At 33.5% G+C, this 12,776-nt stretch overlaps 2 protein-coding genes across 2 annotated transcripts; one reads left to right on the forward strand and one right to left on the reverse strand.

Moving 5' to 3' along the window:
• Positions 2,273–4,420, reverse strand: LOC109359780 (early nodulin-like protein 2). The gene is made up of 4 exons (XM_019604475.1): positions 4,326–4,420; positions 3,309–3,460; positions 2,823–3,215; positions 2,273–2,622 (listed from the first exon to the last, which is right to left on the reverse strand). Exons 1-4 carry the CDS (start codon positions 4,418–4,420, stop codon positions 2,285–2,287), a joined length of 978 nt encoding a protein of 325 aa, XP_019460020.1. The 3' UTR covers positions 2,273–2,284.
• On the forward strand, positions 11,643–12,274 carry LOC109359094. The gene is made up of 2 exons (XM_019603617.1): positions 11,643–11,972; positions 12,052–12,274. The coding sequence occupies exons 1-2, from the start codon at positions 11,657–11,659 to the stop codon at positions 12,183–12,185; spliced, it is 450 nt and encodes a 149-aa protein (XP_019459162.1). The 5' UTR covers positions 11,643–11,656; the 3' UTR covers positions 12,186–12,274.

A 12,776-nucleotide genomic window follows, 5' to 3' on the forward strand; every position in this document is an offset into this window, starting at 1 on the left:
GCAATTTGCCTTTATATAAATTATTAATTTCTTGTTACTTAATAGGATAAAATATCAGAGCATTTACTCAAGATCAAGAAAATGTCATTACTTCAGGTGTTTCATCGAAGGTATTTGCTCATCCTAATGATGCAATTGAAAAAGATATGGAGTTGAACATTCAGGTCGAGTCCATGATTTGGGCACTGGTATTTGTCCCTCCATTGTTTTTGGAACGTCTAGACATTTCAATGGTTTTGTGGATTCTAGTGGCTCTAGTCAACAAAATGTTGAAGACATAAAGAAGTATGTACAAACTTTGGAAGTAAAGCTATGAGGATATGAAAAGACCAAGGAGCAACTTGCACATACTCAGAATTGATTGGCTACTCTTGAGAAGTTTCTTGTCGAAAAATTTGGTAGTGAGTTAACCACTTTCGTCTGTGATGTTCCACCATCTTAGTTATTATAATTTCTTAGATATTCATGAACTTGTATGATCTTAATATTTTTTTTTGTTTTTTTATAAGGATTGTTGAATGTTAAACATTTCTTAATTGTATAAGATTTTCTTTTCTAATGGTATAACACCTTTACTACCATTATTATTAGCTAGCAAATATTTAATTTTATTATAAATTTACCATTATATTATTGAAAATAAAGATTGTTAGTTAATGACACATTGGGATCATGAGAGGAGTATCTATGAAATTAATTTTAAATAAATTTAATTAGTCACGGTTGGATTGTAGCAAAATAAATAACTTAGTGGCAAAATCATCAAGTTAGCCACGGTTTCCACCGTAGTTGAATTGTATAGACCGTGGCTAGATAAATGTGACCACACTTTTCAGTAGTGTAGCGAATTGACATAATGACCGTGGCTAAATTTTAGCAACTCCTTGCCACAACAATTGTTGGCACTAAGCTTAGCTACGGTTTTTTGCACATTAGCCACGGTTTTAACCGTGGCTTAAAGGAAGTTTTACTGTAGTGATATAGTGCTTGATAGAAGCACTATACTTATCAGAAAAAGACTTTAAACATAGTCTCAATCTCTGCCTAGAAACGTTGCTCTATTAGCCATCAATAAGGAAGAGCATATAAAGAAAGGGAACACTACAACAAATAAATGAGTTAATCACCATAAGTTAGACACACTATAAAAGTATGGCAAAATTAATTGTCAAGTCCATGGACTAGCAATTGTAATGGGCCGTGCCAAAACATAAACAAAAAAATTAAACTGCAGAGCATAAAGCTATTCGTGTAAAGAACAAAACAATATTTCAAAGAATAAAGCAACATTTCAAAGAACAAAGCATAACTTTCCCTCACTTTTTCCCAAGATGGAAATTTTTTCCAACTTCAGCTCTTCATGAATAAATTGACTCAAATCCATTCATCCCTTCTTCCAAATCCTTATACGATCCTTCACTCAAATCCATTGCCACAAATCCTTCACTCAAATCCACTATCGTCTCCATTCATGTGGAAATCCTTCACTCAAATCAACTAATCCTTCACTCAAATCAACTAATCCATCACTCAAATACGGTTAGTTGATTTCTTTTTTAATTGATTTCTTCGTTAGTTGATTCGTGACTACATATGCTTCTCATTCAATTCAAACTGTGAATTATAGTTAGGATTAGGGTTTATTTAGATTTGTTTCAAATACGGTTCATTGATTTCTTCGTTCTTTTACGATTTATTGCCTCATCTATTCAACTAATTCTTCAATTTTTTATCCAGCTTCATCTTTTCAACAACTCAAATTCTCCAATTGCTTAAATCCTTCACTCTTCAACGTTATTACACAGGTAAGGTAAATGGAAATCCAATTTTACATTCATCTTCAATCTTCATAGTTGATACAGTTAGCTTATGATGTGTTCTATGTTCTATGTGTTCTCTGGTAATAATGTTTCTCCAACAAGTGAGACAATAACTGTTAATTTATAGTGCATATATATGTTAAATCTATATTGTCAATATCTCATTAGCAATATCAAATATAAAAATTACAACCTATTCTTGTCCAAGGACTTTCTGGATTTACATTGGTTTGTTTCTCATTCTTCAAATCATCTTGTTAATTTACATTTCTCGACATGTCAGCATACAGAATAAGATATTATAACTACAAAATGATACTAATTTGTGCTTAAACCATGAATATGAATTTAAAGTTGGTTTCCGGAATTCTGCTCTTACTTTTTTGTAACAAGTGACACAAAGGATTGATTCTTTCTTATGCCTCGGCAAAAGAAATTAGATGTGTGTGCTTTGAAATTAGATGTCAGCATACAAAAGGTGTTTTTGGAGGTGCTATTACATAGGGAGCTTGAGAAATTGGAGAAGGTGTTTTTGGAGGTGTTGTTACATGGGGTGGTTGACAACTTGGAGAAGGTGTTTTTGGAGGTGTTAGCACATAGGGAGGTTGAGAACTTGGGGAAGAAGTTTGTGGAGAAGTTGGAGTATTGGGAGGACTATATATTGGTGAAGGTGTTTTTGGAGGTGTTGGAGTACTATAAGGAGGATGGGAAATAGGGGAAGGAGCTTGTGGAGGTGTTGGAGCTTTGTGTGGAGTTAGTACAATGGGAGGATGGTAAACAGGAGAAGGAACTTGTGGAGGATTTGGAACACCAGGGGACTATAAATAGGAGATATAGATTTTGGAGGGTGATATATTGGTGAAGGAGTTTGTGGTGGTATTGGAACCTAAGGAGCTTTTGGTGGTGTTGAAAAATGAGGAGGATGAATAGGAGAAGGAGTTTGTGGAGGTTTTGGGACATAGGGTGAAGGAGCTTTAGGTGTAGAAGGAACTTGTGGAACACTTGGAGGACTATATATAGGTGATGGAGCTTTTGGGGGTGTTGGAACACCAGGAGGGGTATAAATAGGTGAAGGAGTTTGAGGAGGTTTTGGAACATATAGTGGTGGAGCTTTTGGTATATTTGGAACATTTGGAGGACTATACAAAGGAGCATTTGGAGGTGTTGGAACATAAGGAGGTGGAGATCTCACAGCCAAAACCACAACAATAAGTTTCTGACCCTTTTCACAATTATCATCTTTTCCACTAATGAAGTAATAAGGACCAGATCTTTCAATTTGAAACTCAGTGTCACCATCTTCAAACTTCTTGATAGATTTCTCCTTGTTGCCTTTTTCATAATCATCCTTAGTCACTTCCAACACTGAGTTTGAGCCTTTGTTGTACTTGAAAACTATAACAAGAAAAGCCAAGTCAAAAACAATCAGAAAAAACCAACAATCTAGTACCCAAAAAATGATGTTTGCAATGGAAATTAACCACTTACCTAGTGAGTCACTAACTTGGAACCTACTCCTTCCAGACCATTGATTATAATCCACAGAAGGGTTCACAACCCAACCATCTTTTCCACCAATAGAGAATTTGTAAGCTTGAGAAATTGAGAGGAGACTAAAGTGTGTTGGAGAACATAGAGAACTAAGAAAAAGAAGATTGGTCCCTTAAGCTTCACGAGGAAATAAAACCAAGCTGTGAAAGAGTGTTTGTAATATTAATTAGAGGTATCTATATCTATATTCTATATAGTTTATAGTGTACATATAGTGGCATAAGACAGAGAGTAGAGAGTGTGTGAAAGAAATTTATGGTATGCAAACAAAGGTTGAAAATTTTATATGATAATTGAGCTAAGGAAAGTAAAGCCAAATAATTTATTATCAAAGAGATTATTGAGATATAAAGGGAAACTTTCCTAGGTTACCCTTGTATTAATGAACTTGTCCTAAAGTATGTCCTAAATCATGTTCCACACCAATAATGTTGATGTAAAAAACTAATGAATATTTAACTTTCTAATTAACATGACATATTTTCATTGGTATGAGATATGATTTGAACATGTTTTAGAACAATAGTTATTTATAATAAGAAATAATCCATGATCTAACCCCACCATTTAATTATAAGGTTTTCATTGTGAAAAGGCAGTTCATAAAGCCTTCCCCTCAGGGCAGGTTATGAACACATTAAAGTTGCAGCACACGAGTGGCATGATGTCATATTCACATTCTCATTCTTACCTTATAAGTAGTATATAGTTTTATATATGCACTCCATTATTGTTAAATTATCATTATATGATTTTCTTATGATGAATTTCATATATCATATGATAAATTTGGTGGACCATATGTAAAATAATGAAGAAAATAATGTCACCATGGACACTATGCCCAATAGCAGTGAAAACAAGAAAGTAAAAGAAAAAAAGGTGTGCAATTGATTAATCATGTATTAATCCATATTAACTTGAAAATAAAAATTATAAACATGAGTGGTTTACCTTAAATCTAATGCCCCACAAGTTAAATAGTACAAGGCAAAACAATTTAAGGGTGGATCTGAAATCCTTATTCCATTCCTTTTTCTTTTCTGCATATTTGTTAAACTCAATAGTTCCTCCCTTTAAAAAAATTGCTACCTTTTTTTCCTTCCAAGTATATGAATTTCCACTATTTAAATGTGAATTATGATTTTTTTTGGATATAATATAAATCACCTTTGATTGGATCTAAATCACGCACATTCCTACTTTTGGATTGTATATATATATCTTAAGCACTGTTGAAAGATAGATTCGAGAGGTTGTTTCCCCTCCCAACAGATCGTCCCTTAGCAAGGTGCCAATCTGTTGAGAGGGTTATTTCTCTCTCATTTTCGGTATTTTCTTTTTTATTTGATTAAGTAAGTGAACTTGGTTTTATTCTATGTTCGCCATCTCAGTTTTATTCTCTGTCGAACCACAAGGAATTGCCTAATAGAATGAATCATATGAATATGTCAAAGCACAAATAATGAGTTAAACTTATTTTGGTGGTTTTTGTTTCGAATTGCACATAAACAATTAACAAGAAGCATAAACTAAATATTAACAAATTCTGGAGGAGACAAGATCATTTTGAATAAGGAATATATTTCTTAACTTCTTATGAGTTTGAACTACTTAGACAAGTTCTTATGTTTTACTTTGATTAACTCCAAACACCAAGTTCTAAAATCCTTCTTTTAGTGTATGTCCTAAAATGGTAAAATGATAATCACTTATATTTATTACTAAACAATATTACTTCCATAAAGAGACTAGGTTGTCATACCCTAGTCATTGGCGACTCTAATATTGAAATAGTAATGAATATAAGATCTTAAGAAAAGTATGCTTAACTTGGCAAATAAACTAAGTAGTACAACTACTTCTTAGTTTTTTTGTTAAGTGTTTGAGACAAGTAATTTTTATGACTTGAAATCATTTTTTAGGTGATCAATCTAAAAAGAGCATTAAGTACTTCTCAAACAAATAAAATTAACCAAAGCACCAACTTGAATGATTAAAATTCAAACTTTTATATAGTATAAGAAGAAGTAGAAATACATAACATATTCAAAAGAAATTATTAGGAGCATGAGTCATCCATCCAAGGATTGGATGTTTTGAGTTCGAAATGAGATTACAAAATTGATTTTTGCATCTCATTTGCCTACTCCTTTTCTCCTCTTGAATTACAAACTTACTTAAAATAAAGCTCTAAAAACTAAGAAAACGAAGAGAGAACTTCAGAGAAAAATTTATAGTGATAGATATGTGAATTTGATATGTAATGGATTCTGTTTGCTTGAGTGAAATGCTCCCTATTTATAGAAATTATTTTTGGACCGCTGAGCTGCTTGGTTGGACCGCTAAGCAGCTGACCAAACTCTTCAGCATGGGTTTGGTCCATTGATCAAGTAGCTTAGTCACCTCCTTATATTTGACTCATCAAAGCAAGTTGTGATCTATGAAACCAGCTATTGTGAGCTACTCTAAAAAGCCTATGGTGAGCTACTTGAGGTGAGGTCATTGGTGACTTCATGGTTTGCTTGATGGTCAAGTCAAGTCTGGGTGCACACGCTTAGCACACTTGTTGCACCGCTAAGCTGCTTGTTCAGCAGCTTTGACCATGCTGACTGGGACATGCCTGGTGCTTGCTGATATGGTCAGGAGTCTGGTTCTCCGCTAAGCTGCTTGGTTGGACGCTAAGGTGCTTGTTCAGCAGCTTGGATATGTGCCAAGCTTGTGTCTGACCGTGCCAGGACTAGTCTGGTCCTAGGCTGAGCGGCCAAGCAGGTCCACTCAGCTGCTTGCTTGAGCAGCTTTGTCCAGGTCAGGCTGGTGTCCAGGTCAGGCTGGTGTCTAGGTCAGCTTAGCGTGGCTTGGTCCACACTTAGCTGCCTGATTGAGCACCTTGGTTTTTGATTTCTTTGTCGTTTTGACCATGAGTCTCTTTTCTCTCCTTTTCTTCATTCTAAATCCTACAAAATACATAAAAAAGAAATACACATACAAATTTTACAAGATTGTGATATTTTATACAAAAAGTATTGTTTTAAGTTGGTTTTTCTCAATTATGCTTAAGATAAGTGCCATAAAAGTATATGAAATTTAGGTATGTTTGGCACTTATCAAGCACATGAATTATGCAACTTTTGAATACTGGAACATGAGGATTATGCATAAGCTAGTCATTACTCACTAATAAATATTAAATTGAAATAATAGTAATATAAGGGTGCATGGCACGTGATAGAAAACAAACATCGTTGGATTTTGTATGGAACCTCATGATCAATTTGTTCACTCAAATGGTAGGTGCTTCTCTTCATGATCAATTTGTTCTTTTGTTTGTTTTTTTAGATGTAGTTGAAATATTAAACTTTGTGATAGACATGACTCTCCATAATTCTCTTAATGAGATAAATTTGTTTTTATGCAGGTCATGGTTCATGTCACTATGACTTCATTTCCTGATCCCAACTTGAAATAAATAGAAGAGCATTGAGGTAATACTTAAGCTGTCATTTAGTATCTCTAATGATTTAGTAATTGAATTTAACATCAAAAACATATTCACACAGTTATGATCGATAAGAGTTGGATTGAGAAACCAATTAGATCAAAGGAGTTCTTGGATGGGGTGGTTTAATTTTTGGATTTCGCCTTTTCAAATGTACCTATAAATGATCAAATTCCATGTCCTTGTATTACATGTGGATTTCTTAAAATGGGTACCAGAATTGAAGTGTTTAGTCATCTAATTCAAAAAGGGTTTCCCAGAAAGTACACATTTTGGTACATGCATGGGGAAAAACATGTGCAAGATAATGTTGAAACTACAGCCTAACCACAAGAATAGTTGGTTAGACAATATCCAATGCAAGATATGTTAGATGATGTTTTTGGCATCTTTGATGATAGTGGAATTCAAGACTTCGGTCACTCAAATATACCAAATGATGACCAGCCTAGGGGTGATGGAAATAAAGTCCAACAAGAAAAAATAAAAGAGCAATTAGGTGATGGAAATGAAGAATTGTACCCTGTTTGTAAAAAATATAGTAAAATATCATTCCTTGTTCTTTTGTATCATATAAAAGTCTATTATAGTGCACAAACAAAACTTTTTCTATGATCATTGATCTTTTAAATGATGCTTTTCCCCATGCAAAACTCCCAACATCTTTATACGAGGCAAAAAAGTTGATTAAGAAGGTAGGTTTAAGCTATGAAAAGATTCATGCATGTCCGAACAATTGCATGTTATATTGGGGTTCCTTGGAAGACAAGAAGATAGATAATTGCAAGATTTGCAATGCATCTAGGTGGAAATCTAATGGAAACATTAGTGGTGCAAATGATATAGTGGTTGGCCAAAATAAAAAACTACATACCAGCAAAGGTCTTACGATACTTCCACTTATACCAATATTGCAAAGACTATACATGTGTTCTAAAACTGTAGAGCTTTTGAAATGGCATCCTAAAAAGGCAAAGCCGGATGGGTTGGTAAGACATCCGAGAGATAGTAAAGCATGAAAGGAGTTTGACAAAATGTATCCGGACTTTGGTTTAGATTCTCGTAATATACGGCTTGCATTAGCTAGAGATGGTTTCAATCCATTTGGAACTTTAAGTTCTAATAATAGCATTTGGCTTGTGATGTTGTATACTTACAATTATCCTCCATGGTACTGTACGAAGCAAACTTCTCTCATAATGTCGACGATAATTCCTGGTCCTAAGATGCCTAACAATAGTATTGATGTTTACTTGCAGCCCTTGGTTTCAGAGTTACAAAAATTGTGGAAAGGAGTGGAAGCTTATGATTCCTCTACAAAAGAATCATTTCAAATGAGTGTTGCATTTTTTTGTACTATTAGTGACTTCCAAAGGTCTAGATGGCTAAAGTTTGATACAGTGTCTAAATGTGTGTTGCATCACTTGCTTGTCCATCATGTAATTTTGATACAGAGTCTAAATGGCTAAAGTTTGGCGGAAAATATTGTTTTATTGGACATCGTCGATATTTACCACTTGATCATAAGTATAGTATCAATAAATCATCCTTTGATGGTTCTATTGAGCTTAGACCTGCCCCTATCCGCCTTCAGGTTCAAATTGTTGCGAGATATAGAATCGGGTTGTATAAGGACCCGTGATGAGGTTAAGAGTGAAAACAACCCACCACAATGGAAGAAAAAGGGTATATTTTGGGATCTACCTTATTGGAAACATCTTCTTATTCGTCATTGCCTTTATATGATGCACATAGAGAAAAATGTTGGTGAGAATGTATTAGTCACAATACTTAATGACAAAAGTAGAACAAAAGATAATCTTAAAGCTCGTAAAGAATTACATGCAATGGAAATTAGAGAGAAGCTTCATCCATATCCGAATCCCTCTAAGTTTCCTCCATCATGCTTTAAAAGGAAAAATCAAGAGAAAGATATCTTTCTAAAAATTCTTAAAAGTGTGGTATTTCCGGATAGTTTCTCATCAAACATTTCTAGATGTGTTGATTTAAAGAAACGCAAGATCTCTGGACTAAAGAGCCATGATACACATATTCTGATGGAACATATTTTTCCAATTGCCTTTAGAAGATCTCTTCCTAAAGAAGTTACTTCAGTGTTGATTGAGCTATGTAACTACTTTAGAGAATTATCAAGCAAAGTTTTAAATGTTAAATATTTAGAGAAACTCCAACAACGAATTTCTATGACCCTTTGTCATATGGAAATGATATTTCTTCCATTCTTTTTCACTATCATGTTTCATTTGGTCATTCATCTTGGGGAGGAAGCAATGATTGCTAGCCCTGTACATTATAGATGGATGTATCCTATTGAAAGGTAAATTTTTACTTTACATGCTTAGTTATTTATTTTATTAGGACTTGAATGTTGATTCATTTTCTTTTTGTTCTAGGACTCTTGGCCATTTAAAATCATATGTCTGTAACAAGGTTGCACCCGAAGGTTGTATAGCTGAAGGGTATATTATGGAAGAATGTCTAACTTTTTGTTCGAGATATTTTCTGAATGGTGACATTGAAACAAGGTTTAATCGACCAAGACGCAATGACGAAGATATTGGGGTCAATGTTTTTAGTGAATCTACTATCTTTTCGAATATATTTCCTACATTGGGAAAATCTATTGGTGTATGCAAGTTTTTTTCGTTAGAACCCATTGAGAAGCTACAAGCTCATCATTATGTGTTAACTAATTGTCAATTGGTTTATACATTCGCGAGTAAGTTATATGTTCTTATTAATAGTTTATTTTCATACTATAATGCATTTCAATATCAAATATGTGATAACTATTAACTTCCTCATACAGAAAGTGTAAAACTGAGGTCATGGCCAAAGAAACTCCACAAAAGTTATGGAAGAATATATACATAAGCATTTCCACGAGGGGTTTAAAGAAAATGTAAGAATATATATATATATATATATATATATAATTTCACCTAACTTTTGTTTATGCTCAAAAGCTCATGAGTGTATGTAGTTGTCCTTACCTTTCAACAAAATAATAGGTTGCGAGAAAGGAAGATCCAGATATTACAAGTGAAATTGAATGTCTTGCAAAAGGGCCAAATAATATTTCTCGAAGATTTGATGGGTATAATATCCATGGATTTAAATTTCGAACAAAGAGGAAGGAGCAAGGATTGAGAACACAAAATAGTGGTATTGTTATGTCTGCTGTAACTAAGAGATTTTCAAGTGGTAAGGAACCTATTGAAATATCAAGTGATGTTATGTACTACGGGAAATTGGTTGACATAGAGTTAGACTACTATGGTAAGTTAAGGGTTGTGCTATTCAAATGTGATTGGGTAGACACTACACTTAACAAGGGAATCAAAATTGATAAATTTGGGATAACAAGTGTAAACTTTTCATGTTTAATACACACCGGTGCAAATGAAGCAGATTAACCATTCATCCTTGCAACTGATGCTAGAATGGTATATTATATTGATGATCCAGTTGATCAAGGTTGGTGTTGTGTTTGCCACATGAAGCCTAGAGACATCTATGATATGGGTGATCTGAACTTTGAGGACTTAGAAGAGTCATCAATGGAAGACATATCTTTTTGTGAGCAACATTTGGAGAACATCGAAGAATTACAATTAGTGCAGGAAGGTGTAAATGAACAAGAACAAGAAAAACATGGATCAAATAATGATGAAGATTGTGATAATTTTAGTGATGATGAAGAAGGAAGAATGTTAGAGTAGTTTAATATCCTATATTATGTACTTGACAATATAAAATAGACTTTTTTTACAATTTGTGCCACACTTTTTGCATTATATCTTTAATAATTCATGTTATGATTCATTTAGTATATATTTTGTTTCTTGTTATAGTTTTTTTGTTAGCAAATTGTGCAGGTAATTGGTTCAATATGAAGAGTACGAATTCAAGACAAGTAATACTAGAAAAGCTAAGAGGACAAAAAGGTGAAAACAATAGCGAAAATACCCAAAATATACAACAACAAACTAGTGACAATCAAGAGGGTGTTGAACATGCACATGTGAACACAAACGATGCTTCATATGGTGATGACAACTTTGAAACCTCCTCAAACTCTAATGAAACTCAATCAAAAGATAGAGAAGAACCCTTATTTGTCAATTATAACTAAGAGATTTTCAAGTGGTAATGAACCTATTGAAATATCAAGTGATGCTATGTACTACGGGAAATTGGTTGACATCATAGAGTTAGACTACTATGGTAAGTTAAGGGTTGTGCTATTCAAATGTGATTGGGTAGACACTACACTTAACAAGGGAATCAAAATTGATAAATTTGGGATAACAAGTGTAAACTTTTCATGTTTAATACACACCGGTGCAAATGAAGCAGATGAACCATTCATCCTTGCAACTGATGCTAGAATGGTATATTATATTGATGATCCAGTTGATCAAGGTTGGTGTTGTGTTTGCCACATGAAGCCTAGAGACATCTATGATATGGGTGATCTGAACTTTGAGGACTTAGAAGAGTCATCAATGGAAGACATATCTTTTTGTGAGCAACATTTGGAGAACATCGAAGAATTACAATTAGTGCAGGAAGGTGTAAATGAACAAGAACAAGAAAAACATGGATCAAATAATGATGAAGATTGTGATAATTTTAGTGATGATGAAGAAGGAAGAATGTTAGAGTAGTTTAATATCCTATATTATGTACTTGACAATATAAAATAGACTTTTTTTACAATTTGTGCCACACTTTTTGCATTATATCTTTAATAATTCATGTTATGATTCATTTAGTATATATTTTGTTTCTTGTTATAGTTCTTTTCTTAGCAAACTGTGCAGGTAATTGGTTCAATATGAAGCGTGCGAATTCAGGACAAGTAATGCTAGAAAAGCTACGAGGACAAAAAGGTGAAAACAGTAGCGAAAGTACCCAAAATATGCAACAACAAACTAGTGACAATCAAGAGGGTGTTGAACCTGCACATGTGAATACAAAAGATGCTTCATATGGTGATGAAAACTTTGAAAACTCCTCAAGCTCAAATGAAACTCAATCAAAAGATAGAGAAGAACCCTTATTTGTCAAGGTTAAATGTAAGAGCAATATTCCATTAACTTCAATATGTTATTATGTGTTTGCCTTTAATACTTTGCTTCTTGTACATAATTGCAGATACCTCTTTGGGAGAAATTGAAACTCGAAAAATGCAAGCAATTCCGTATGGCATTTGGAAAAAACTAAAAAAGTTATTGTGTAACTCAATGGTTATGGACAAGGCAATGACAATGGCTCAAACTTACTTGTGAGGTTTCTTGGTAAACTAGCTCAAAACTCAACAATTTGTCCTATTTATGTTAAAAGATGGGATTGGATGTCAAAGGATAATAGATACCAACAATGGAAATATCTTTTTTGTTTGCCACATGAAGCCTACAGACATCTGTGATATGGGTGATGTGAACTTTGAGGACTTAGAAGAGTCATCAATGGAGGACGTAGCTTTTTGTGAGCAACATTTGGAGAACATCGAAGAACTACAATTAGTGCAGGGACGTGTAAATGAACAAGAACAAGAAAAACATGGATCAAATAATGATGATGCAATTTTAATAGTTTTTTGCTTATTGTCATTGAAAATTGACTAGTGTATTTAATAATGGGGGTGAAGGAAAATTTTGAGTTTGATTATGTTGTTGGAGTCAAATGGGCTATGAGTACTCTAGGTGAAATACGGAGGGCCTATAAATATAGGTTAAGGTGTAAGTATTTCTATCCTAAGTATCCTATATTAAGTACTTGACAATATAAAATATACTTTTTTACAATTTGTGCCACACTTTTTGCATTATATCTTTAATAATTCATGTTATGATTCATTTAGTATATATTTTGTTTCT

Source organism: Lupinus angustifolius, chromosome LG11 (assembly GCF_001865875.1).
Source record: "Lupinus angustifolius cultivar Tanjil chromosome LG11, LupAngTanjil_v1.0, whole genome shotgun sequence".
Lineage (NCBI taxonomy): Eukaryota > Viridiplantae > Streptophyta > Magnoliopsida > Fabales > Fabaceae > Lupinus > Lupinus angustifolius.

Excerpts from the sequence above, each read along its gene's own strand:
- LOC109359094 (XM_019603617.1), top strand. The coding sequence starts at position 11,657 with ATGATTCATTTAGTATATATTTTGTTTCTTGTTATAGTTCTTTTCTTA. Across the intron at positions 11,973-12,051 it reads CTTATTTGTCAAGGTTAAAT|ATACCTCTTTGGGAGAAATT; the intron begins GTAAGAGCAATA and ends ACATAATTGCAG.
- LOC109359780 (XM_019604475.1), bottom strand. The coding sequence starts at position 4,420 with ATGCAGAAAAGAAAAAGGAATGGAATAAGGATTTCAGATCCACCCTTA. Across the intron at positions 3,216-3,308 it reads CCAAGTTAGTGACTCACTAG|TTTTCAAGTACAACAAAGGC; the intron begins GTAAGTGGTTAA and ends TTCTTGTTATAG. Across the intron at positions 2,623-2,822 it reads ACCTATATATAGTCCTCCAA|ATCCTCCACAAGTTCCTTCT; the intron begins GTGTTCCACAAG and ends CTGGTGTTCCAA.